The sequence below is a fragment of the Carcharodon carcharias genome, chromosome 23, assembly GCF_017639515.1.
Source record: "Carcharodon carcharias isolate sCarCar2 chromosome 23, sCarCar2.pri, whole genome shotgun sequence".
Classification (NCBI taxonomy): domain Eukaryota; kingdom Metazoa; phylum Chordata; class Chondrichthyes; order Lamniformes; family Lamnidae; genus Carcharodon; species Carcharodon carcharias.
The window spans coordinates 28,282,161-28,309,840 of record NC_054489.1 but is presented as its reverse complement, the minus strand read 5'-3'; the positions used below and the strand labels follow the sequence as shown (position 1 = coordinate 28,309,840).

At 39.7% G+C, this 27,680-nt stretch overlaps 1 protein-coding gene across 3 annotated transcripts; it reads right to left on the bottom strand.

The window, feature by feature from the left end:
• Window positions 1–206: 206 nt before the first annotated feature.
• On the bottom strand, window positions 207–27,084 carry psmc5 (proteasome 26S subunit, ATPase 5). Of its 3 annotated transcripts, XM_041173421.1 has the most exons (14): window positions 26,951–27,006; window positions 24,915–25,083; window positions 19,369–19,454; window positions 16,982–17,053; window positions 16,174–16,243; window positions 15,295–15,392; window positions 11,732–11,788; window positions 9,611–9,841; window positions 5,641–5,767; window positions 3,844–4,034; window positions 3,269–3,367; window positions 2,441–2,551; window positions 1,817–1,903; window positions 207–365 (listed from the first exon to the last, which is right to left on the bottom strand). In XM_041173421.1, exons 3-14 carry the CDS (start codon window positions 19,372–19,374, stop codon window positions 312–314), a joined length of 1,203 nt encoding a protein of 400 aa, XP_041029355.1. In that variant the 5' UTR covers window positions 19,375–19,454; window positions 24,915–25,083; window positions 26,951–27,006; the 3' UTR covers window positions 207–311. The 3 variants fall into 3 exon arrangements, with proteins under 3 accessions (XP_041029355.1, XP_041029354.1, XP_041029356.1); XM_041173420.1 differs by lacking the exon at window positions 24,915–25,083 and having other exon boundaries at window positions 26,951–27,084; XM_041173422.1 differs by lacking the exons at window positions 24,915–25,083; window positions 26,951–27,006 and adding an exon at window positions 22,133–22,151.
• Window positions 27,085–27,680: the final 596 nt, after the last annotated feature.

Below are 27,680 nucleotides of genomic sequence, written 5' to 3'. Positions count from 1 at the left end.
TAAACTTAGTTCAAGCCTACAACCCCTAAAAATCATTCTAAAAATGCCTAGTCCAGTCCAGATGCACTAGTTCCTGGCAAGTAACTCGTCCAGGTGGCCCAAATGAAACCTACCTGAGAAAGATCTCAAAATGCTATAAACTCGTTATGTATGGCAATGACCACAAAATTCCCATTAACACTTTAATAACTGTATAGTATTGAGTCTTGTGTTTCATGAACATTTATTAAAGACAGGAAAGCTTACAATGATTAGATATTTTCAAACAGTAAAATCTCCCAATAGCCTTCTTACAACTTCACTACATGCATTTACTTCCAAAGCTTCTTGATGCTCATGTTCTTTTCACTGTCCTTTTGCATAACCTGCAAGGAAAAAGATTTGCTGGTAAACAGGATTGATCAACACAAAGAACAGCAGAGCCTAAGTGACCAACAAAGCAACCTTTATTAAATTAATCCTCATAGATACTAATGGGTTCTAAAAACAGACTTGAACAGTTGTGTTATTATTGAAAATAATATACATGACAACTGCAGTCATAGTCAATTTCACTGATCAAGCAGTGGCCACCAAGGCATGGGAAAGCCTGCCACAAGTCACTAATCAAAGTCCTCCTCTCTCCTACCCATTAGGTCAGATCCATGCTTCAGCATTCCAGCAAAACACCAGGCACAGAAACATTCTGGACAGCTTTTGTTTCTGGCACTTATACAGTGGAAATTAGAATGAAAATTTAAAAAGGAGGAAAAAAAACTCCCTTATTCCCTAAAAACATAACACATGGGAGGAATTTGTTTGAAAGACAGGAAACGAGTTTGTTGCTCAGACTGAAGGGCTGAAAACATGCATCACATGAACAGTGCTGGAGCCAGTTTAATTCATATCTATCAGTGTGAGAGGGAGAGAGAAAAAGAGAGACAGAAGAACTGTAAAAGACTTGGGGAGGGCAGACAAGGAGAAACTGCAATTTAATGTAGGAAAATGGGAGAAAACATTTTAGGCACATAAAGGAGGAACTATATACAATGGAAAGACACTGGAAAGTGTTGATAAAAGAGACTAGAGGCTCAAATTCCCTGAAAATGTAGGCAAATATAGCCATATAAAAAGGCAAACTTCTTGGGTTTTATAAATAGGGCTATGAGAGTACAACAATAAAGAAGTTAAAAAAGCACTTGCACAAAACACTGGTTCGACCTTGGCTAGAGTAGTTTTAGATGTACCATTATAATCATCTAAAGCCACGCATATTGATTCATCAGGATGATAATAGTTATGAGGTCGGACTAGACATTAGGATTATTTTTCAACAGGGAAGGTTAAGATGATTTAATAATCATCTTTAAAATTATTTTAAGGTTTTGATAGAGTGAATAGTAGGGCTATTCTGGTTGGGAATCACTGGTGAGAGGATCATCTATTTAAAGTGATCACTTGAATGCAACAATGCACAACAATTGAAAATGTGCCATGCAGGAAACTAACGCCACACACAAGCAGCGGTCCCTTTAAGATGTACTCATGCATGAGTAATCTTAAAGCACTTTGAAGTGCAACAAATAGGACACGCACAGTGAAGAGACATTAAAGACAACATTGCTCGAACGAGGAGGGGTAAGAAATTTCATTACCAGGAGCAGTTCTGGTGCACAGAGTGCTTTGCCGTAAGGAGTAGTTTCAGATTAAACAGTTTTGTGATAAAGCTTGTGGATTTTATATGAGAAACAATTTGCAATGTATTATTGCTTTTGGTCATGGAAAATTATAGGATTTTCAATCAGGTAAGATTCATACAATGTTTACAGTATCTTACCTTGGCCACTGCCATTTCAAAATCTTCTTGTGTGACATGAACTCTTCTTTCTCTTAAGGCATACATGCCAGCTTCTGTGCACACTCCCTGCAGAATAAAAGCATACCTCAAAAACTGGCAGAAGAGTCATCTGGACTCAAAACGTTAACTGTCTTTCTCTCCACAGATGCTGTCAGACCTGCTGAGTTTTTCCAGCAACTTTTGTTTTTGTTGTATGTACTAATCCATGTTGTATTAGAAAACTTTAATAAACTACAGAATCGTTCTAACTGAGAGGTTTTGCTGATCTACCATCCAGTCAGATGTACCAAGTGACAAATTAACAAATGGGCAGCAAGTTACACAAGGCAATTAATTTTTCACAATAAAACAAAGTTTAACTTAGTGAAGAACTTTACAATTAAAAAGAGCTTGCAATTTTGTTTTGAACAATTTGGCTCAATATGCTTTCTTGCTTTACTACTTGGTTGGAGTAGATTCAAGTGTTGGGAAAGACTATTGCTGTGTATGACATGCAAGATTTCATCAACACAGCCAGATTTGAGAAGAAAAAGTCATGGGGTTGGCAGTAGTACAATTTCCAATCACGCACACAGCAGAATTATGCCTGGGCCACTCTCTCACCTTAACCTCAGCTCCTGATGCCCCTGGCATCAGCTCAGCAATCTTGCGCAGATTGATACCACGAGTTAAGTTCATCTTGCGAGAATGAATCTTCAGAATGTCAAGACGAGCCTAAGGAAAGGGAAGGATGAGGAAGCAAAAACACCATTCTCACTAAGCAAAGCAGTTCAAGTTTGTGCACGCTATTAAAATGTGTTGATGATCAATGGATTTGCTTTTACGAGAGGCAGTCTATTGGATTTGCATCACTCAAAACAAAGTCTGGGAACACTTGGCTTTTAAGAAGAACAAAATTAGTAACTGGCCACATGGAATTTCACAAGTCACTGTGAATCAAAGTGCCGTGGCCAACTCATAACTAATGCTGCAGCAGCAAAAAAAAAAAAACTGCTTTGGAAACTCATGTTTAACAGCAACACCCTTTTAATTAAATAGTTCTAAGCAATAAGGAAACTATATCAAACATACTTGAATAGGCACAGAGCTCCTATTATCAGATATGGTTCATAAAGATGGCCAGGGAATTTACTGTTTTACTTTGGTGGCAGTCACTGTGCCACACTCTATGCCTCAACACAAAACATAAAAAAAGTAGAGTCACAGGATATCATCTGCAACTAATTAATAAAACAGGGCCAAAACAGATGCAGAGTTTCCATTTACAAACAAATGTTGAATTATTGGCAAACATAAAAAGCAGATATCTTTCCAAACAATGTTATTTTATGACTAAACACTGATGGTACAAGGCAAAGTTTAAATTTCATCCTGAAATATAAAGAAATATCATTGTGGTCATCCACTTGCATGATACAATTCCGAACTCACCTCTTCATTTGGAGGAGGGAATTCAATTTTTCTGTCAATTCGTCCTGGTCGCAGCAAAGCAGGATCCAGGATGTCAATTCTGTTAGTTGCCATAATTACCTGTGCCAAACATGAAAATAGCTGGAATCAATGGTGTGCAGAGCCAATATAATTTAGAATTTTGTTCAGGACGCACACAGGTTATTTTCATTTCTTTCTGGCCTCACACCAACCACATATTTATTCCTCTAGCTCTCTATTTATTCAATCAATCAATGAGAGACACTTCACTCATTGCCAAGACAATTGCCAGTTTGGCTCAGCCACGAATGCATGCACAAAGGGACTTACTTCTCCACATAAGCAGCCATGGCCCGTTGCACAGAAGACAGTTTCCAATGAATAAATTCTTGACATTTAATTATTTTTTCCCAGCAGTATTGGGACATGGAAAAAGAGAAGCTCACCTACATGAAAAGGTTTCAAATAGTCTTTTCTCTTCCTGTCTTCCCTGCCTGCAGTTGAACGACGATGTTTTGTGCACATCGTGTTAGTTCATGTAAATAAAGACAACACTTGACAAGATTAAACTGTACCTTAATATTCTTAGTGGCCTCAAACCCATCAAGCTGGTTGAGAAGTTCCAACATTGTGCGCTGCACTTCGCTGTCACCACCAGAACCGCCCTCCAATCGCGAGGAACCAATAGAGTCAATTTCATCCATGAAGATAATAGACGGGGCATGCTCTCGAGCCATCACAAACAGCTCACGCACCATACGGGCACCTACAAAAGTAAGGTGGTTTTAGAAAACAGAAGATTTCAAATGTTCAAGCATATCAATCCGAATTACAAGTTTTGTACGCCCATAGTTGGCCAATGTTTATTAAAAATGTATACGTATACACAACCTACAAATTAGTGCCTGCTAAACCTGGGCTAGTTATGTAGAAATTGTCACCTGTTCAGTGATGTTGTTTTCTGTTAAATACACAGGTTATCTGGCCCAATTTTCATGATTTGGGAAAGAGGAGAATGAATCAAGCCATCCCACCCAATCCAGATCTATTCTAAATTAAAAGCAGCTTCAAAGTCGTGACCTTATTTCAAGACTGAGATGTCTGTCAACTGATCCTTTTGATCAGATTAAAGATGGTAACTTTCCAAATGGTTCAGTAGGTAACTGCAACAATCTAGTTGCACTGGGGACCTCAGACCAGCATAGTACCAAATTTTAACAGAAATAACTCAAAGGACTGTCGAACAGTTATAAAACCCCAAGGAGTTCGAGATCATATTCTTTTTACCAGCATGTAATTTCTATTGCTGAATGCCAGTACACTTTCTGCAATAATAGAACCAGTTCCTTTGGACAGTTGACACACTGATCCCTGGAGGTATGCCAATATTTGTGAGGGATCCTCAGGAGTGTGTTGATATTTGCAGAGTCACCTATACAAAACCATTAGATTAGGAGATCTCAGCCAAAGCAGTGCTACCCTACTGCAATGGCCCCAGTGTCTCCCATGCTCAGGATGCAGGGGTCAAAAAGTCAGGATTCTTACTCATGATTAATATCCAGTAAAATCCACTGAAAGTATTGGTGTTTGAACATCAGGTGAAGAAATCAAGCTTGACTTTGACATTCTTTCTTGCTATTTAGTCATCCTTACTTTGTTGAATAACATATCATGACCTAATGTCTGGGCAGCCACATGAAAAACAAGCACCTGGACATAGTGAATGGCTGCTGACACCCATGGAATTGTACCTTGGATCTTTGCTTAAGCAGACATGAAAGAGAACTGAAAAAAATTACAGCCTATATCTCACCCCCAAAAGTCATATACATGTAATCACAAAGATCAGCTATTTTCTCAGATCTGTGGTGAGTGAACTGATCTCAGCCAGACCTTCTGAGGTTACAAAAGCCTTGATACTCTGGCCTAAAGGGGGGTGGTTTGTAACAGGCCAGCCTGGATTCCTAACCAATGGGTATGCTGGAAACTGCTCATGTGAATGTTGAATATGAGGACAGGGTCAGGCACTGTCATGACTCACATGAAAAACAGCCAACTGAATCTAGATAGCCAATGCGCTTAGAACAATACCCAGGCACCAATAATTAACTCTATATAAAACACAGCCAACCAGCTGAAAGAGTGCAGGGGGGAGAAGAAACAAAAATGGTGAATAAATTCCGTCACTTATATAATGTACACAAGACATTTGCTTAGCCTAGGTTCGAAACACTCATGAGTCAGAGGGTTCTGGGTTCAATCCAACTCCATGACTTGTGCATTTTATCTAGGCTGGCATCATCTGAGGAAGGCCACATTGTCAGAGATGCCATCCATCAGAAGAAGGATTAAACAAGCCCTCAAACACATACCCTCGCCAATGAATTTCTGTACAAGTTCAGAGCCAGATACGCGGATGAAAGTGCAGTCAGTGTGGTGGGCCACAGCTCTTGCTAGCAGTGTCTTCCCAGTGCCTGGAGGTCCATACAGCAGCACACCCTAAAATGTATTAAATATACAGATGAGATCTAATGTCTACTGTTAAAACTTTGTGGAAACAGACTTTACAACAGATTCTTTGCCAGTTGCAATTGTAGTTTAAAACCAAGGAATCGACAAAGTTTAACTCAGTCACACAGAGGATTTGGCTCTGTCTGAAAAGGTGTAACAAGAACATTTTCGCTACATAAAATTTTCTAGAACCTATTGTTAATGAGAAACTAAATTTTTTTTGAAAAAGGTGTATGGCCAACTAAAAGTAACCCTCCACCAACATCGTCTACTCAAAGCAGCACAAACTAAAGCTTATTGCCATGGTCACCAGCACCATAGAACACATTCACCTCAAGCACAATGTGGAAGATAGAACAGAGCTGCCCTGAACTTTGAAAGCTTAAATATTAACCAGCACCATTCATGCACAGAAAGTGAAAGATTAAAGGATATTTATTTTTACTGATGTTCAATTAATTTACAATAAATTTAAAGCTGTTAACCTTCGTTATTACTGATTTTTTTTTTTAAACTAGAAAACTGAAATTTGTCAATTTATAATTTACCAAAATGTCTAAAATGCAGACCCTTTCTGACAAGGAATAATAACTTGTACTTGCATAGTGCCTTTAAAATATCTCAAGGAGTTTCAGCTGATTAACTTGTGAACAGCTCACAAATGCAAGTTATTGCTGATCTGTTGCAACTATCAAGATTAAAGAGCTCCAGCAATAAACAGAACATCAATATGCAGTGCATTGAGTGATGAGACAAGGATCCTCCACACTAAAACTTCAACTCCTCTGTGCTCCCAATCTTCTCCCAATGTCAAGAGGCTAACAACATCCCCACAGCAATTTTTTTTTAAATGAAGGAAACAGAATTGTTGCCCCTTATTCCTCACGGTTGATTCAAAAAGCACAAACATTTGACGTTCTTAGCCTTCGGCAGATCGGTCACAGAACATGCATTCTTTTGTCAGAGAAATTAGATCTGAAGATGTGCAAAATTCTAGCAGATTCAGGATAAACCTTACAAAATTGAAATAAACAATCCATTTGCTTAACAACAAAGTATTGTTAAAGCCCTATAAATAAACCTTATTCCACAGGAAATGACGGCGTGCTGCAATGCACCAAGAAAACACAGCAACAGGCCAAGAAACCAAATCATTTATAGTCGAATAGAAGAAATGGGCAAAACACAAGAGTTTCAAGGCTTCCTTTACTATAGCATTCCTGTAACCTAGCCTTGAAAACAAAATTTCTGGCCTGGCAAGAGCCTATTTTGTAGCACATTTTGCAAGGAGTGTTGCTTCTGGAAAACAGCTTTCAAACGCAACTAGCTTTTGGCTCCCTGTCCTCATTCAAAGCAATTTATTCAGCTCTAATAAACATGACACGTTGTAAAATATGTAAATAAAAGAAGCTTGATGATAATGTTTTAATCTTCAAGAACTCCTGTCTTGATGTGACCTAGTGGCCAAAGGATAGCTAGTCACAACGTAAGATTTTCAACATGCTCTATTTTGGAGATTCATTCCAGCTTATATTTATTTTCAAACTTTTTGAATAAAAACGGTGAAAAGCTACACATGACTGTACAGCAATAACTGAACATTTCCATAAACATCAGGCACATAGTGGGCTTGTACACCAAGTACTTGGATGTTATACAGATCAGTTGTCAGCCAGCACCTTTCAGGCCGGCTGTTTTTTTCCCTGAAATAACAATCCAAACTGCTTCTTAGTAACCAATTACAGATTAGAAATCAGTTAAAGTAACACATTTGAAAATTGAAATTCTACAATCTGGAAGGGGCAGAGATGAAAGTGGAGAGAATCGCACAGGACTGAGCATTTTGAGTGAATATTTTGTTTCAAGGCACTAAAGTTCACTACTCAAAATATCAAGTACCTCTGAGAGGAAGTTAAAGGGTATTCACTTATACTGATGTTCAGTTCACCAATAAATTTATAACTGTTAACCTTTCAGATATTACTGATTTTTAACCAGAAAACTGACAAAATTGTCAACTTGTAATTTATCAAAATCAGAAAACCTTTCTGACAGAAACCACTTCTGAAAGATTTTAAGTATGAAATGAAGATATTAATTTCTATATTCTTGTACTGCAATTTTTTCTATATCAAAGTTTCTCCTTCTGGAAAGGATTACTCCTCATTGAAAAAGGAGCAGATAATAACACTTTTCACTCAAAGGCAGTAAACAAACATTGGTGCAGAGTGCTGGAAATCCAGAGCTACAAGTCACAACACAAGGGTTTTTAAACTTAATTGGATAACAAATTTTAAAAATAGCACCAGAAATTAAATCATGCAATCTCCCCCAATCCACACATTAAGTATGGATAGCTCATTATATTTTCAATAGAATTCTAGTCAGCCTGACTTGGACTGTACAGGAGCTGTGCAATTTGTTAGACATTAAATAAAATGCTTTCAAATAATCCACTATTATAGGAATGGTGCTACCAAATCCAAGCTCCCTTGCAGCTGTACACCTGGAGTCTGGAGCTGGAATTATCTTCCGAACTATTTGGAGCTTTGTGCAATTGCAAAAACATTACCAAAAATTGCACGTGGGAGTGAAACTTCATTATGTAGCATTTAAATTCCCTGCTGCCTGGCTGAAACACACATTTTTGCTCAATACATTCTTAGGGGAGTATGATACAAATGAGCAGGATTACAGCTGGCAGCCAGTGACGTTAAACACTGCCTCTCTACAATGGCAGAATCCATGAGCAAACCCCATCTGCACCAGACACTTCACCTTAACATTCACTAGGAAAAGCAAATCCAAACATCGAAACAGCGATGCTGGCAAGTAAGAAAGAAAAATAAAGCAGGAAACAAACATTTTACCACCAGCTTATTGAAACAGAGGTTCACTACAACAAAGTACCAAATACTTAATAAGATATGTTATATTCAATTTAAAACAACGAAATGCTAAAAGTGGCCCCATTTAAATACAACCAAATGTCGTTAATAGAATAGGTTTGTTTAAAAATGTTACAGGTATTCATTAAATTTGGTTGAAACCAGTTTGGGTTTTTTTTGAGAAGGACAGAACAGGTATATACAAGAGAGCAAAATATAAGGAATGCAAGAAAAGTCAAAGATGAGAAAAGGTCTCAGTCCACTGAGGATCACCCCTCTACTAGCTTCATTTTGAATGCACTTAAAACTTTTTCCTCTACTATATAACTTAACAGAGTGTTTCAAATATTTGCCATACCGATAGTTCTTAAATTAATTGTAAAACTATTTCTCACTAATTTAAACACTTTCATGACTTAATACAAAGTGGTATTCTGGGTTTACGCCATCAATGCCATTTCATTGCTACGTACTCTACAATGAGACCCCAGTGACCCAGCTTCTTTTCTCGAATACCACCATAATGCTTTAAACCAAGCAAGTGCCGAAGAAAGAAAACAACTCAATGACTGGTTCAACTTAAGTGAAGTCTAAATCAAAAAAATTTATACTTATGAAAATTAGGGCACTGATTTCACACCTATAAGAATAAATTGCTGAGGCATTGGCAAGTTCGTAGGCTGTTGACTGCAAATTAATCTTTAGCCAGTTGGAAGATAAAACGACGAGGCCTTAGCATTTGAAAAAAATAATTTTGACCTAGAAAGATTAAGGTACATCTTCCTTAACTACACATATAAAAGCACTTTCTTGGTTTTCAAGCAAAGGTTCTGTGTTAAATCTTCAACAAATGTTAAAGAATGATCAGCAGATTGTTGGTTAATCTCAACTGGGAACAGGAAGCAAATAGGAGGTGGCAAAAAAAAGAGAAAGGTGCACTTGCCTTTGGTTGCGCAATGCCGAGAGCTTCAAATAGTTCAGGATGCTTCACAGGCAGTTCAATAACTTCCTTAATTTCCTTGATCTGTTTGTCCAAGCCACCAATCATTTCATAGGTAGAATCTGGAACCTTCTCGACCATCATTAGAGATACCAGAGGGTCCACTTTGTTGGGTAGGATTTTGTGTAGAGTATAGCTGTCATTTCTCAAAGCTACACGGCAATTAGGAGTCACCTTTAAATGTATAAAATACCCAAGTTATAGGCAACAACTAACACAAAACACAGCTGATCCCTGTAAATAAGCCAAACATTATCAGCAACCAGCAAGTTTCCAAAATCAAGAGATAAAGAAAATCTGAGGGGAAATATCAATTAGTGATCAACCTGTTTACATTAAATGGTTACAGAAAATTAATTGCAGACAGCTAGCCTCAAACTTGAATCTCCCTCGTGCATACTCCATTACCAAAGAAAATAATGTAGCTATTTGGCAAGATCAGCTAAGGCTTTTTTTTTTATATATTGGGTCATGGGATGTGGGTAGTACTGGCAGGGCCAGTATTTATTGTTCATTCCCAATTGTCCTTGAGGAGGTGGTGGTGAGCCCCCTTTCTGAACTGCTGTAGTCTATGTGGTATAACCAGTGCTGCTAGGGAGAGAATTTCAGAATTTTGACCCAGCAACAGTGAAGGCACAGTGATATAGCACTCGAGTGACTTGGAGAGGAACTTGCAGGTGGTGACATTCCTATGCATCTGGTACCTTTGTCCTTCTATGTAGTAGAGGTCACAGGTTTGGAAGGTGATGTTGAGTGGGAATGGAAAATCATAATGTGGTAGGGGTTCATTCAGGATGAGCTGCATAGAGGTTTGGTTACATCCCGGAATGGATAACATTCACTTTGATGACCAGAAACATCGCAATAAAGATAACATTTCAATAAAGATTTAATACAGTATAATTTTAGCAGCAAACCACATTTAGGCAAATATACTGAATTCCTATCACCCAATGAATGCCAGGCTTTCAAAATAGATTTAAATCCAGTTTCAGAACTTAATTTAAAAAATCACAGGCACTCTCTCCACAGAGAGTTCTTCATCTTGGATGTAGATCTACTCAAAAACATTCAATCACCAACTACATTTACACACAAAAATTTGTTTTATAAAAGCATCTCCCAACTCCTGAGAGTATTCCAGCGAAACTCAATTTGCACGATTCAACTCTGACAGCTGCATTCAATGGAAAACTCTCTATTTCGCAGCCAGTGAGCCTAAAGCAGAAGGTTAGAAATGTGTCTATTCTCTTTTTTTAAAAAATGATGCACTGGTTTACATATTGGTATTTTTACACAATTTGAATTTGAGAAAATTGTGGGAGCACACAGGAATACAATATAACCGTGGTATGGCAAACTCATCTTGAATTGAGTTTTCAGAACAGATATTTATTTAGCTGAATATATGTTATTTACCATTTTTGCTGGTGTTCTACTTGATGGTAATTGGATTCTTAGCCTCATTTAAAGCATACTAATTTAAAATTCATGGTCTCCGGTGAAATCAATGTTGAACTCCCTTCCTAACAGCACTGTAGGTGTTCCTGTATCGTATGGACTTCAGCAGTACAAGAAGGCAGCTCAACACCACCTTCTCAAGGGCAATTAGGGATGGGCAATAAATGCTGGCCTAACCAGCAATGCCCACATCCCGTGAATGAATAAATTTTTAAACAACTGCCTTAACCTACATTATTTATTCCTTTCAGCATTATTTAAAAGCCAAAATGTGTCCCTCATTCCTTTCCCCAATGAATTTAAAGTTTTTAAGTCTCCATAATCTAGGGCTTCTGGTCTTTGAACCCCCTACAATGTAGAAGGTAGGGTACCTAAAAAATTCTAAATATGACTTCCTATGGGTTATACAGAATTAAAAATAATCAATTTTTAAACACACAGCATATGCATCTTGAGGTGGGACTTATTAATTCTGTATTGACCACGGGGGTTAACATTTTAAATCAATGATATCACATTCAAATACTTTTAATTTGATACAATTGGTGAGTACTGAAGAGTAAGTTGTACACTCAAATTCAGCAGTTGCAATACCATACTCACATCATTAATGTCAATGTTCTTGTCAACATCCACAACAAATTTTCCCTCTGGGTGAACCTACAAAAGAAAAACATACAAGATTTGGTCGGTATATTTATATAAAGAAAAATAGCTAACAGTCCTTTCATTTTAATACAAATAAGATTTGAAAAGATCAAATAACCACTTATGTAATACATGAAAAATAAACTCCTGAATTTTTTCAAGAACCTCTCCAAGCTTGCAAGAATTTATCAATCCTACCACGAATGACCTCAAAGCGCAAGGGTGCAGCCAAATCTCCCCCCACCCCGGGAGCGGTGCAGCCAAATCTCCCCCCACCCCGGGAGCGGTGCAGCCAAATCTCCCCCCACCCCGGGAGCGGTGCAGCCAAATCTCCCCCCACCCCGGGAGCGGTGCAGCCAAATCTCCCCCCACCCCGGGAGCGGTGCAGCCAAATCTCCCCCCACCCCGGGAGCGGTGCAGCCAAATCTCCCCCCACCCCGGGAGCGGTGCAGCCAAATCTCCCCCCACCCCGGGAGCGGTGCAGCCAAATCTCCCCCCACCCCGGGAGCGGTGCAGCCAAATCTCCCCCCACCCCGGGAGCGGTGCAGCCAAATCTCCCCCCACCCCGGGAGCGGTGCAGCCAAATCTCCCCCCACCCCGGGAGCGGTGCAGCCAAATCTCCCCCCACCCCGGGAGCGGTGCAGCCAAATCTCCCCCCACCCCGGGAGCGGTGCAGCCAAATCTCCTTCACACTGGGAGCAGTGCAGCCAAATCTCCTTCACCCCGGGAGCGGTGCAGCCAAATCTCCCTCACCCCGACAGCGGTGCAGCCAAGTCTCCTTTACCCTGTAAAGAACCTCCTGTCTTCTATCTCCACACAATGGCTCAGCTAAAATTTTGAAACTCGGCAGGTAGGAGGGAAGAGAAGGCCATTCACACCATGGCACTGCACTGTGCCTCACCACGGGCATTCTTATTAATGTCTTATTCATTTGCACACCAAATCAAGTATAACTGACTTGCCCCTCATTGTTCCAATTACCACAGAATTGGATTTCTTCACACTTTCCAACCTATATACCCCAAAGTCCAAGTTTCTTCTCCCAAGCCCTCCACCAATCCGGCCCCATAACTAGTTGCTGGGAGGTACAGACCTTAAGTTGAGGACAAACAAAAACTTTGCCCAATGTAAGCTCTGCAAGATGAAAGCCAATTTCTTCAGCTTCTACCAAAATAGTTCCACCCCATCCCACCACTTGAGATTCCATCCTCTCATTCAGTCTGAACTCTGTAGTTTTCAACTTCAGTGCCCTGAGCTGAACTTAAATCCTCATATCCAAGATTGTCAATGCTACTTCTTTTCACCTCCACACTAGTGCATCCCCTCCTTCAGCTGACATACTTATCCACGTTATCAACACCTCCAGACTCAAATTGTCAATTGGAGTATTGGAAAGTCTCCTAAATTCCATCTCAAGAAAACTACATTTCTAAAACAGTGTCACCTGCATCCTATCAAGTCCTGCTTTCTTTCACCCTTGTCCTAGTCAGTCAATCTTTACATTCTCCTCTGCAGCAAACTCAATAAACTGGACTACAATTCCTTCTATAATCTCATCCCTCTTGCTGCTCTTTATGCCAGTGGATGCCTTCTACTCTTCTCAATCTTATGGCCTTTGCACACCTCCCCTCCATTTTTTCAGCTGGCACAATCCGTCTCATATAGCCCCATTTTGGATATTTTCCTACACTTCTCCACTTGGCTGTCACTTCAAAAGTTTCCACAAAACTTACCTCTTTAACCACGATTTGGTTCACTACCCTTCACTCTTCTTCCTTCAGAGCTTAATGGTCTGTTACACCTCTGCTTCTGGACATATTTATGTTAAATGGGCTATAGAAATGCAAATTGTCACTGGACAGTGGGATGGAATAAATGAACCACTCTACGGGATTATAGCACCTTGCAGTGGAGGTCAATAAGTGATTATTGGGAGGGGGCGCGAGGGGGGAAAATGTCTCAAGTGCAAGCCAGTAACCTTGCACTCCATGAAGCAGCACATTGCGACTCCAACAAGCGGTGCCACTTAGAGCTGGCATACTATTTAAAACACTCATCAATTATTAATACGGAAATCAATCTTTAATAATTCCATTCAATTACATGCCCCACATACTGTAAGAAGCAACTGAAAAAAAAAGTTAAAGAGGAATGGCAAGATTGTACATGTTGCATTAGTTGAGGCAAGGTGAGCAAGCAGGCTGTAAATCAGCACAGAAAAAAATTCCCACAATGAATTCCTACCCTATTCCTACTATGTTAAAGCTTAAATAGTTGATTAAACAACAGCCCTGTAATCCACTACCATAATTCTAACTGCCTGAAGGATCGGTTAAGTGTGGAATCTCATCTTCCGCATCAGTGCCAAGGACATTATGTTCCACTAATCAACACACTCACGCTTCACCACAATGTGTATTGAAAAAGAAAATACAGAGTACAGGAAGCTGCTCTGTATGAAACGTCATGTGAAGACTCACTTCCATCAGACAATACTGCAGAAACAGTAGCCAGTGTGGCCAGCAAGGATAGGGCACAGACGTAAATGGGATATGAACAATCTTGGTAGGAAAGCTGTTCAACAAAAGCCATTCGTATAGTTCAAAGCTTTTGTTGTAGAAACTACAGGCAATCTTGGGCTGTCATCAATAGTTGGCCACTATTGCACATATAGATTCATGCCAGATATTCCTGGAATTACACAGGTTTTAATTTTGGGGTCTGAGGGCAAGCAACACTAAATAGGAAATTACTACCTGAATTAATCTATACAGATTCAGACAGAAATGACACAAAGTCAGGGTTAGGTATTCAAATACAGGGGGGAAAAAAATCATACAACAGATGCGAATTCACACAAATTACAATTTTGCAGGTAAATGCCATTAGCTTTGTTGTCAATAAAAGAGGTTTCAAAATTCAATTAAAAGCAAAATACTGCAGATGCTGGAAATCTGAAAAACCGAAAAGGCTGGAAAAACTCAGCAGGTCTGGCAGCATCTGTGGAGCCCTGAAGTCGTCTTCCAGCCTCAAAACATTAACTCTGTTGCTTTCTCCGCAGGTTTCTCCTGAGGGAGACTGCACACATTCAAACTGTACAATCTAAACTAAACTCAGAGTCATAGCTCAGGCTGAACATATTAAATCCACGCACATGCTAATAGGGCAGCTGAGATCTTGAAATAATAACTTTAATGAGAGCAGCGAAAGTGTCAAAAGTCAATGCAATTATTTATTTTTGAATTTTTAGTTTAAATCTCTATGTTGAACATTAGAAACATCATACACTAGACTAAAAGGTATTGAGAGTTTTCAAGTTAATCACAAGCCCTTTGTATCAAATATAATTATAGAAGTCAGTTTCTGAACGAGAATATTCACCAGAAGCACTATAAAATTTATTCCATTAGTGAAAAAATAAATATTTGCAGCATTCAAGTCATCAGATCTTTGCAGATTAGACCAAGTTCTGCATTCAGTGTGTATCCTTCGACAGCCATAAGAAACTGAAAAATTACCTTGACAAGCACCTTCTTCTTGTCCATAGCTCTAACCACCTCTCCTACATAAGACCCCTGTTCCTGTAATAGCTGTAGTTCTTCCCGCAGCATGCGCACTGTAAGAAACATTTATAATTACATTCATGCAAGTTTCAGTATTATACAAGGTTAAGTCATAGATTGATACCACCTCATAGATCAACCAAAAAATACTTTTCACAGAATAAAAACAGATAAAATAAATCTCATCATGAGGTCAGTTAGCTCTCATAATTTTTCATCATCTGAGCCACTAGGAAGAGAATTTTCAGGATAATTTCCAAACAAATTGAGTTCAGTCTTTAGATTAAATTTCTATTAAGCTTTGCTGAATAACTGTAGAACAGATAACAGACTCCAATATTAACCTTGTTGGTTGTTTACTACAGAATTAGTGTATTCCAGATAAAATAGAAGTTACTGAACTGAAACTAAATCCAAGATAAATACTAAAATTAACCAGTCGCATCTAAACTCATAGCCCCACATGCAATCCTTTGTTACAACAGGACTACGTACATTGTAGAAGGGAACTGGTGGTTGGATAGGGTAGGGCATCGAAATTCATTGGACAGAAGCCAACGGATGAGTGATGCCATACGGGTTACATCTGCATCCACCTTTTATCAACACCTAGGTGTCCCTGGTGTGAATCAAATTCTGTTACAATGGCTACTGGAACCACAATTAATGGTAGATAATGGACAGATCTTTACCATTTGCTGGAAATTCATTTTCAATCCCTTTGCAGCACTAACAGACAAATAATTGAGAGTTCACACATCACAGGTAAGAGATGGAGCACAATCGCAACTCAAATGAGATACAGCAACACCATACATAAGCATTTTTAATTACCTTTGGCATTGAGTTCATTTCTTTGAGCCTGTAGGCGCCGGAGATTCTGACTCTTATCATTAACAATAAGCTTTAAGAAAGAAAACGTTAGAACTGATGACTTTCAAGCACAGTATTATTCATTTGGAATGGTATCAATTCAGAAAGGCAAGATGCTAACAAACAAAAGTCAGAAGAGAACAAGGAGGGGGCACCTCGTTGTTTGTGAATTTGAGCGTTCAGTTATGCTGCTACTAAAAGAACATTGTTAAATCTAGACAGAGTTTTCATTATTACAGAAATGATTCCTAATGCACTCTGTCTTTTTAACCAAGAAAAGGTTTCACCAATTCTCAATAATAATAAAACAAACAGGCTGCAGTGTTGAAAGGTAAATGGCAGCATAAATGCTAATAGCAAGTTAATTGGTAAATTTTAGAAAGCAATTTCATAGTCTGACTGGCAACTAATTCTGGAAATCTGAGATATATAATTGCTTGTACAATCATGCAATTTGTATTTATTTTATTAACTGATGTAAGATATTTTTCACTACAGTTGCCCATTGTCCTCCCCACCCCTAAACCCCAAGGTTAGGAACATCCCTCTTACAAATTAGAGGTCATTGTCAGGGGGCAGATTAAATTATTGTAATGGGTCAGACTATTGCAAAATTGGCACCTCAATTATTTCAAACAAAAAGTTATTTACTCCTGATCCAGGTTAGCTATTTTCATTGTTTCTATGTTTTATAAGGTAATTAATTTTAGAGCTGTTTTTCCCATAAAACTTCCCAGACATTTTGATTCTGCCATGGTATATATATCACCTGTAGTTCTTCAATTTTTGATAGATAATACTGGCGGAGGCCTGTTCCTCCCTTTCCCTCTTCCATGTCCATCTGAAATCAAAACACATATAAAGTTGCTGTGACTACAAGGAGGCAACACAAAGGAAGGTTCCACAAGTTACTGATTGTGGTGCTGATGCATTCCAGCAGTGTGGCAACAGATCAATTAATCTATCTGTGCATTAAAAATTAGAGAAACTACATGCTTGTGACTTGCAAACAAAACTCAAACAAAAGCAACCTTACAAGGCAATACTTGCACATTGTCAAAACATCTCAAAAGTATTTTTCAGTTTACATTTGAAGAGCATGGGGCTTGGCCGAACAAAACAGCAGCTTAACTACCAGGAACAAGTGGTGCAGACCACCAAAAAGGCAAGAAACATTTCGTGACTATACTTCAAAAGATAGTCCACCATTTGTAAAGCATTTGGGACTTCCTGCAGATGTAATAATGTGCTATATGTATGCAAGTTTATTTTATGAATTTTGGAAACATTTGTCCAGAATGCATTAAGAGAGCAAAAATTCAGAAAAAAAATCAGTTTTGCTTGCACACTAGAGGCAGCAAATACAGACCGGGAGCAATTCCTTGAATTCAATACGCAGGCTTGTTTGACGGTGCAGTTCTACTTTTGTCTCTATTTTCCTTCCTAATTGTTAAGCATCTTACTCCAAATTTCAAAGCTGGGCTCAATAGACTCCAAACAATTCTGAATTGAAAAGAGCATGGTTCAACATTAGGTATTTTAATTACACATCGGCAACATTTAAAGTCTCTACACGGGGGAAAGTATGCAGATATAAGGCGGAATTTTACAGATCCTTCATGGCAGGGTCGGAAAATACGGCGAGTCGTTTAAAATTCGACTTTGGTGGGACCAGAAAATCCCAACGGCAGGAGGTGTCATAAAATTCCATCCAAACTACCTCCAACAAAAAAAAACAGGGCCTTAAAATTCCTCTCCACTATCAATTGCAATACAGTATACATACAGTTAGAAATCTCTGACAATCTAACATTTAAATCATACAAACATACTAATTTGAGGAGTAGGCCACTCGAGCCTGCTCCACCATTCAATAAAATCAACTGATTTTAACCTCAACTCCACATTCCCATCTATCCCTGATAATGTTTCACCCCTTGCTCATCAAGAATCTATCTAGCTCTGCCTTAAAAATATTCAACGGTTCTGCTTCCACTGTCTTTTGAGGAGAGTTCCAAAGACGAACAACCCTCAGAAAAAATTTCTTCTCATCTCTGTCTTAATTAAGCGACCCCTTAATTTTTAAACAATGACCCCTAGTTCTAGATTATCCCATAAAAAGAAATATCCTCTCCACATTCATCCTGCTAAGACCCCTGGGGATCTTAAAAGTTTAAATCAAGTTGCCTCTTACTCTTCTAAACTCCAGTGGATATAAGCCTAGCCCGTCCAACCTTTCCTCATAAGACAACCTGCCTATTTCAGGTATTAGTCTGGTAAACCTTCTTTGAACTGCTTCTAATGCATTTACATCCTTTCTTAAATAAGGAGAACAATACTGTACTCAGTACTCCAGATGTGGTCTCACCAGTGCTCTGTGCAAATGAAGCAAAACCTCCCTACTTTTGCATTCAATTCTCCTCACAATAAATGATATCATTCTATTAGCTTTCCTAGTTACTTGCTGTACCTGCATTCTAGTTTCATGGACTACAGTACTAACTTAATGCTTTCAAATTCAATCTTGTGTTGTAATTGGTAAGGGCCACAAAAATTGTAACTGCCACCTAGGGGGCAACTGTGACCTAACTTGCCAGATGGTATGCTGGTATTACACCCTGCCCATATGGATCAATCTTAACCTAGTCCAGTCAGGAAACTGACAGGTTTGGTGCAATGTTGGTTTTACACTCCAGGCAATTTTACTTTCCACTTAAGTCAACAAGTATTTTGGGCAGGGTATATATGTGTGTGTATATATATCAGCATTCCACTTGATCCCGTGGGTTTCCCAACCAGCCAACTATGGTGAAACAGCTCCCCCACACCCAGCCCCCTCCCCAGCCAAAACTACTACCACCCTCAGTTTTCCAAGTTAATATTAAAATAGCCTAACTAAGGGAAATCAAGCTAAATAATCAACTGCAGAATATTCGATGTGAAAACTGATTCCACTACTCACTCCAATCCAGCATTTTGTAAAGCATATTTTGGGAATGGAGAGCTAGGCAAAAGTATCTTAAAATATAAAACTAATTCAGGCTAACAGTGAAAATACCTCAATTTTAAAGGAAAGAAAGAAGCCTCCTTGTTCACAAAAGGTTGTATTTACAACTGTTATGGAATCGAAACAAATATTTCAATGCTCAAACTTACCCGCATGGTGCTGGAAATTGATATTTTATATTTGGTAAAACAATTTTCTGGGCAACTGCAGAGTCGTCAAGCCAGTGAGACAATACCTGCAGGTTATAAAAGGAAGAAGGTGCAAGATATCATTGTCTGAGCTTAAATATGTATGACCCAAAATCCACAGTCAGTTTTAATTTGTAGAACATAATTTCACATGAGGGTCCTGTGCAAATGTTGGTTATTTGCAAAATGGAGAATGCAGGAGGAAAACAAACCTAAGTGATTTTATCTGTCATGGGAGCATTGGGGATTTTTTTTCTCTTCTAGCCCATCCCTAATGACAGATACAGTATCACCAAATCAAATATCAGTGTCAAGGTGCCTTGAATCAACATCAAACTCGATATGGATGCTTTTCCACACCCAACAATTATCATTTGATCAAGGTCAAAAGCAAAGCTAAAACTTTCAAATTCAATCACCTTCTGAAACCCTATTCAGGTCACTGAGGAACACCTTTAAAAACCGTAGTTGTAATCCTGTAATCTGCCAGCTTAGAACTTGGAATGTAGAAGATATGACCAACAACATAGTTCAGTCTATACCATGGCAGAGTTACCAATACTGTTAATCCTACTAACTGCTGATGAATGTATTTCTTTAGATTAGGTAAATATTCTGTCTCAGATTCCTCAAGTCAGTAAACTTTCAATTTAGAAAAGATTAGCAACTGTGCAGAATAACCCACGTATTACTTTAAGCAGTCCAATACTATATCAATCAAAACTGAATATTGTTCCCAAGTAACATTTCTCACAACAGCTCTCCCAATGATTCAGTAAACAATCACACCATCTAGGCTATAACTAGTTTCTATAGACTAGTAGGTGACAGATTCAATTCCAGAGCTGTTGAGTTAGGCAATTTCAGTTACAGTGTAATTAACCCCAATGCATTTGACCTAAATGGGAGCAAACAAAGAGACCAAGTTACAACTTGCAATTATCTAATGTCTCCACTACCAAGTGCACGTGTGTCAACACTGGATGACAAAGCTGATTGTAATGGTCCATAGTTAAACAGTCTGCCAATATTCTCAGCTTATGCTGATGTATGAAAACTGGTCATTTGTGCAAGGTATGGGAGGGTTTCTAACACCCATCATATAATACACTCCAGTAAGAGAGAAAAGGAAAGGAGGAAAGAAAAAATGGCAAAAACTAAAACCACATAGACACTATCATGTGCTGTTCAATAATATTTATCAATCATGTATTACTACATTATTGCAAGGAGGACTACAGTTGGTTATCAGCCCAACAGGTGGGATGGGGTCATCTTGCAAATTTCCACCCAACTTGTTGGTTGAGCAGTTCACTTTTCCCAACAAACCAAACTATTTCAGATGTTCTAGCTGGATATATTGCAATATTGAGGGCATCCACAAGGAGAATACTGTACCACAGTTTTGGATACTACCATCATTGGATAAAGGAAGAATGAAACCTTTGTATGTTTCTATTGTAAAACAATGAAGGTGCCTGGACAATAACAACAAAGATACAACTCAGAATGGGAGGATTTCAACAGAAGAGATGTAGTCATGAACACTGGGTATCATTTGAACTGTGTCTCTGTTGGTGCAGCTCCTCCACACTCAATTCCTACAAACCTGCAACAAAAATCAGGATTTGTGAACAAAACATTCAAAAAAAGTTACTTTACTTCAAATTGCAGGTTGTTTCCCTTCAACTTTTCTACCACCTTCCAAAAGAAAAGCTTCAAAGGCTCTTTGATCTCAAAGAATGTCACTGAATATTTACCAATTGCAGGAAAGCAGCTTAGTATAGCATTGGGTGGGTTTGCTGACACAGTGACTCCCTTAACAATGAATACATATTTTAGGATGATCACACAACTTACAACTGCTGTATTTTACATTCAAGAAAAGTAAAATAGGTCAGCTGCTTAATAATTGAAAGTAGTTTATAACGAACTGAGTTTAATTCACTCTGAAAAATGAGAAGGTTTAGGCATTGGTATAAACTAAGCTATGCTCATCGTGAAACAAGGAAGCTGCAGACTACTGACCCCTACTGGAAGGTAATGTTACTGATCAAATCTCCCCAGCACACAAGGGAACTTCCTCAGCTCTGAAGAAGGGTCATACGGACTTGAATCGTTAAGTCTGTTTCTCTCTCCACAGATGCTGCTAGATCTGCTGGATTTTTCCAGCATTTTCTGGTTTTGTTTCAGATTTCCAGCATCTGCAGTATTTTGCTTTTATTTTCCTCAATTCTGTCTCTCTTCACACCCTCTAGGACTAGTTCTTATGCTGACAAACTCTAGAGAATAACAATTTCCACTGCATTAAACCTTCATTTTTTTATAGCAAATACAACGTAAACTGGGCGACTGTTCTCAGAGGTCCAGAAAACTCAACTCCAATTAAGGCAGCAATTTAAGGAACAGCATATGGGAATTGTACAGACCTGCCTCAGTCATTGGGTGGATGTTGGAAGAAGAAATGGAAGCCTGAAAGGATACACTACCTACTTGATAGTGTTTTCATTCTTTGAATGATATGGCAGTGTAGCCTGGCTGGATGAACTCTGGGGAAATCATGACCTGTGCACATACATGTAAAGATTATGGTGATATCACAGGTAGGCAGCACTGCAATCATTAACTTTGTGTTGTATGAAGCTCCAGGATTTATGCCAAGACATCACCTGCTTTTTGCCTGAAGCTAAAATGAAAGTAGCCAGCTCTTCAATAACAGACCCACCATCACTATATATCTGTAGCCCTCCAGATGGGTTACAGCATCAAAGAGCGAAGAACCTGCTCTTTCTTCTTCTTCTCACCCTCCAAATAACATTGGGGTATATCAAAATAGTGCAAACCTGGGCAGAGAGTAGAAAGGTCATCAATTGTTACTATAACACTTAGTGTTAAGTTTGACCTGTCAAAGGCACAGTTTGCTGCAGTTAAATCTAGATCACAATATTTGGTGGAATTGCCCCACATGACATATCACACCTTCCATAAGACCCAGAAGCAAAATACAGATTTTTTTTTTAATGCAATAATTGATTAGAATTTGATATACACTGCCTGATAGTGTGGTGGATACAAATTCAATCGTAGCCTTCAAAAGGGAACTGGATAAACACCTGGGGGAGAAAAATCCACTAGGATTAACTGGTCACTCTTTTGAAAGAGCCAACACAGATTCCATGGTCCAAGTGGCCTCCTTCTATGCTATAATACGATTCTATGCTGTCAACTGGAACCTGATTAATAGATTTCCAGGAAACTGCAGTGGGACAGGTGAAAGGTCCTTTACCCTGCACACTGAGCTTCTTCCCTAAGGCAAAGTAGCCAGTAGATGCACTGAACCACCACTTTGCCACCTAGAGCTTAGTCACTGGTTTACCTCAAGTCTTTGCACCACAGGCGACTAATAAGCCTTCGTAAATAATGAAAGAAATACAATATAACTTTAGGCTCTGCAAACATTTATACAGTGCAAGAAATATTTCCGTTCTGCATAAAATAATGGGACTATTGCCGAGCCCAACTGAAAGGGAGAACTGGTATTTTTTTTTAAAAACATACGAGTCTGAAGAGTAATCCTACCAGAATGTCAAATTAACAACTGTATAAGGGCTCGCAATTCACCAATTCTGCAAACCAGAATTATCAACAAAAATACATTATTGGCCCACAGTTCTCTACAATGGTGAGATCAGCAACATTATATCATAAATATAGCCCATTGACCATTATAGATTTCACTGAGCAGAGCCACCTTCATATCTTCCTGAATTATTGATTAGAATAAAGCAAAGCCAACATGATGACAAATTTGGAAGCACTGTGGCCATTTTTTGGAGCAATTTGATAAACATATTAAATAAAACAGCAATGTAAAGATTAAAATGGTCTTTTATGGAAAGTCAAGGGCTTTCAAAGTGCTACATCCACCAAACAGAATGCCTCAGCTTATTTCTCTTCAGGTCATATTTTAGAGTGTTCAAATTTAAATATGTAGATGCCACTGTTTCTAAATCATGCAAGTAATTTTTAGTAGAGAAAATTATCAATGAGCAGTAAATCACACCACTGTCAGGCCATCAATGCCATTATTTGTAAGAAAAGTACCAGGAACATGAAGACACTAGCAATGATCCTGTAAAATCACCAATGCTGATGTTTTTAAATAGAGAGGGGTGAAGCCATGAAAATTCACTTCCCTCTTTTTTCCTATGATGGGTAACAGTGGATCAACACAGAAGTCCCAGGAAAATACAGAGAGCTAAGTGACTTACTCCATAATTTCCTTTTGTTGTACCATTCAGGGTCCTCACGACAATGGCACATGCCACTGAGAAAATCAGGGCTACCATGTGAAAAAGACAAACTCGTTCGTACAAAGAAGATTCAAGCAGTAGGTGAATTATTTTATGAACTTAATTGGGAACTAGCAAGGGCCCAACTTGGCACTATTTCCCAATAGCTTGCTTGAAACTGGATGCCAACATGTGATCCCTTGGTAGTGCTACATGAACAGTTGCAACACAAATCTGAGATCAAGATGACAGAAGAACTTCACAAAGATCTTTCATTTTGTGTTCCTACTTCTATTAGCCTATAATTTATCCAGGTCTCCACCAGTGAAATGAGATATTCTGAACAAGCAGCCTTTATTTTTCAATAACTTGGGAATCAACTGGAATAGATTCAGATTTGGATGCAATAATTGATCTCTCAACTCGAGAGGAAGTCTCTTATTAGAGCAGTGAAATCCTGCCTCTATTTACTGCCACAATGTCTGAAATGATTATTACTTCTGCAAAATTAATAGTTACCAATAAAACATTCAGCTAGAAAAACGTCCTTAACTGCTTCAAGATGCACCTTCCATTCACAAGGGTGAACCATGAGATGACCAAAAGCATCTGTTGCTACATTGTGCCCAGCTAAATGTTGAGCCAAAAATAATCTAATGGCCTAAGCACCAAAGAACTTGAAATTCTTCTGTGACCAGCAAGATGGAGTAGTTTGAAAGAGGGTTCCCTACAGATCAGGAGATGATGCCATGGTGCAGTGGCCAGTCCTGTTAGAGTGACCGGTTTGGCTTGACTGCAACAACTGCAACTCGGGGGTGCTGAGTGTTTTGGTCATCTCCTTAATGCCGCTTTTCCTGGAACAGCTCTTGGCAAGCACCAGACCCAGGAGTGCGCAGCCTAGGAGAAGAGAGTTGGAGCCATTGCCACTCAGCAAGGGGATTTTGGGCTGGAATACCTTTGCACAGCAGTGGATTGGGTCAGCACAAAGCAGATGCTTTTCTTGGACTGGAGATTTTTTGGTATGGAGAGATAGCAGAATATTAAGGATGGCCGAGTTTCTGCTGATGGACTGTGACTACCCAGGATCGGAGAGCTTCCTAAAACTCCATATTTGTTTCATCACCGTTCCTCTCAATGTACCATCGATTCCTGGTCCAGAAAACAATCTAGAGGACACAGTCATATCATCAAATTAGACCTAGTTATCATATGTACCTGTGCTGGGGAGGGAGCACGAAGACCCAAGACTCTCTTTCTCTTTTGTATTCTTTTTAGCTGTGATTTTGCTGCTGCACTTTTGTGACACGGATTGGTATATTGCCGTGTAATTCTCTTTTTCTTTCTCGTTGGTTATGCATCAGAAATTCTACCCACAGCAAATTTCCTTAAGGACAATAAAGTGCATTGAATTAAATAGAATTTTTCTCTCTCTTACTGGCATTTAATGTTTTTATTTTAAATTTCCAGCATCAATATTATTTAGCTTTAGCAGCCTACTGCATATGACCATAGGGGTACATACAGTAGCATAGCAGTTATAGGCTATTAATCCATAGGTCTGGACTATGAGCTGGAGACATGAGTTCAAATCCCATGATGGAAGCTAGGGAATTTAAATTCAATTAATTAAATAAATCTAGTATCAGTAAAATGGTGGTCATGAAACCATTGGGTTGCTGTAAACATCCATCTGATTAACTAATGTCCTTTAGCAAAAAAAATCTGCCTTATTTACCTGGTGACTCCAAGTAGCATGGTTGACTCTTAACTACCCTATAAAATGTAAAATAAAAGCAAAATACTGCAGATCTGAAACATAAGCAGAACAACGTTGGAAAGACTCCACAGGCCAGGCAGCATTCCGTAGAGAGAAACAGAGTTGACGTTTCGAGTCCGATAAGACTCTTCTTCAGAACGCTTTCCCATCAGTTCTGAAGAGGAGTCATAATTGCGCTCAACACATTAACCCTGTTTCCCCGCAGATGCTGTCAGACCTGCTGAGTCGTTCCAGCACTTTGTTTTTATTTTCGCAACTCACTCAATCGTATAGGGATTGGCAATAAATTCTGACCTTGCCCACATCCCGTGAATAAATAAAAAAAGCAGGCAGCACTTTTCTAGTTAATACAGTACAGCACCGCACCAAAATATTGCCTGGCACTACATATGCGGGATTTCCTTTCACTGTGGTCTGAAAATGATCCCTAACTCAAGTTTTGGTAACAGAACAATACATCTCTGGGCCTTTCTTTTTTCTACAAATGAAAGACCATCAGGTCTAGTGCCAATTTCAGTTCTGAGGAAGGTGATGACAGGGACTGCCCATAGTTACACAATCAACCTGTGACCACCATATGAAGTCCAGTCAATCCTGACTGGTAAAGAGGGAGGCTTTGGATGCTGGAAAGCAAGCTTCCTGTTCGATCCTGGTCACCTCGTTTAGTTGGACTAATGGACCTGGGTTGCACGCTTGTTTCGGGATGGCCGAGCTGGTACCCTAGACAGAGTAGATCAGCAGACAGTTCTTATGTAGAACACGTTCTGTTTATTTACAAAGGAACTCAACAGCTATACTTGAGTGCTTGTAACTCAAACCCTGTCCCTACATTACAGACTCTAACTCTAAGCTACTCACTACTGACTGCTAAAGTAGCCCGTGTTACTCTGCTAAGAACATGTGATCTTCCATTATAACATTCTTCATATAAGGTATGTGTGACACATCGGATTACCGCACTTCCCAAGTAAGAGACTCTGCCTTCTGAGTTATTATAAAAGGAAAACACTTTAAAGCCTGCGTGTTTCTGAAGTAATAAACCTGCAAATAAGCAGCGGCTTTTAATATAGAAATGTGGGGAGCTTTGGGTTTACTGGGGATAATCTACAGAGGAATCAATGGGATCTCCCGTGTCCCTGATGGGAGGCCGGGTGGACAGACTGACAAGACCTTTCCCCGGCAGGTGGCTCAGGCCTCCCAGCCCAGGACAGGGCAGGACGACAGGCCAGGCCGCTCCCTGCGGCCCCGGCTCCACATCCCAAACCCAAACCCAAGGGCCGGCAAAGCCAGGTCAGGCCTCAGGCCTCGGGCTCCGAATGCCAGTCATGGCCGGGGCAAAGCGCCAGCCGACGGCCGACGGCCGACTCCCATCGCCAGCTGGGCCCAGAGTCACAGCACCACCGCCCCAACACTCTCGGGTGCGGCCTGGGGCTCACAGACCCGACCCGACCCAACATAACACAACGCTACTCACCCAAACCCGGCATCAGCACCAACTCCGTGCGTCTTAAAGCGAGGCCGTCCCTCCGCGCGCCCGTGCGTCTTAAAGCGAGACCGTTCCCCCCCCACCCCCGCGCGTCTTAAAGCGAGGTCGTCGTCCCCCCACCCCCACCCCCACCCCGCGCGCGCCTTAAAGCGAGGCCGTTCCCACCACCCCCGTGCCCGTGCGTCTTAAAGCGAGGCCGTCCCTCCAGCCGTGCGTCTTAAAGCGACGCCGTTCCCCCGCCCCAGCCGCTCCGCCCCGCCGCCCGTGCGTCTTAAAGCGAGGCCCCCCCCCCCCCGCAGTCCGTGCGTCTTAAAGCGAGGCCTACCACTGTACTGGTTAAAGTTACATACACTTCTCAATTATTAGTTCATCGGCTTTTGGAATTCTCTCCATCTGTCGAGGAAGGGGGCCGAGTGAAAATTTCATACCTGAGATTTGTAGACCTCTGTTAGACAGAGGTACTGAGGTTTATAGAACCAAGACAGGTCCATGGAGTTAAGCTACAAATCATTTATATACTAATTGAATGGCAGCCTATTGTTGAGGGTGGGGTGAATGATTTAATCCTGACCATAGAAATACATACATATAATTCATAGACTTTGGATCACCTTTATAGTAGCAAATTACTATGCAATACTAAAAGAGAAGGATTCTGATTAGAATGCTAAGCTATCTCTATCTTCTAGAGGCCAACTGTTCTTTAAGTCCTGTGTTT

What these genes read in the sequence shown, in the direction of transcription:
- psmc5 (XM_041173420.1), bottom strand. An exon ending in TCCCTCCTCCAAATGAAGAG is followed by an intron (nt 2,552 to 3,268) that starts GTGAGTTCGGAA and finishes CCCTTTCCTTAG; the next exon opens with GCTCGTCTTGACATTCTGAA. An exon ending in CATCAGGAGCTGAGGTTAAG is followed by an intron (nt 1,904 to 2,440) that starts GTGAGAGAGTGG and finishes TTTATTCTGCAG; the next exon opens with GGAGTGTGCACAGAAGCTGG.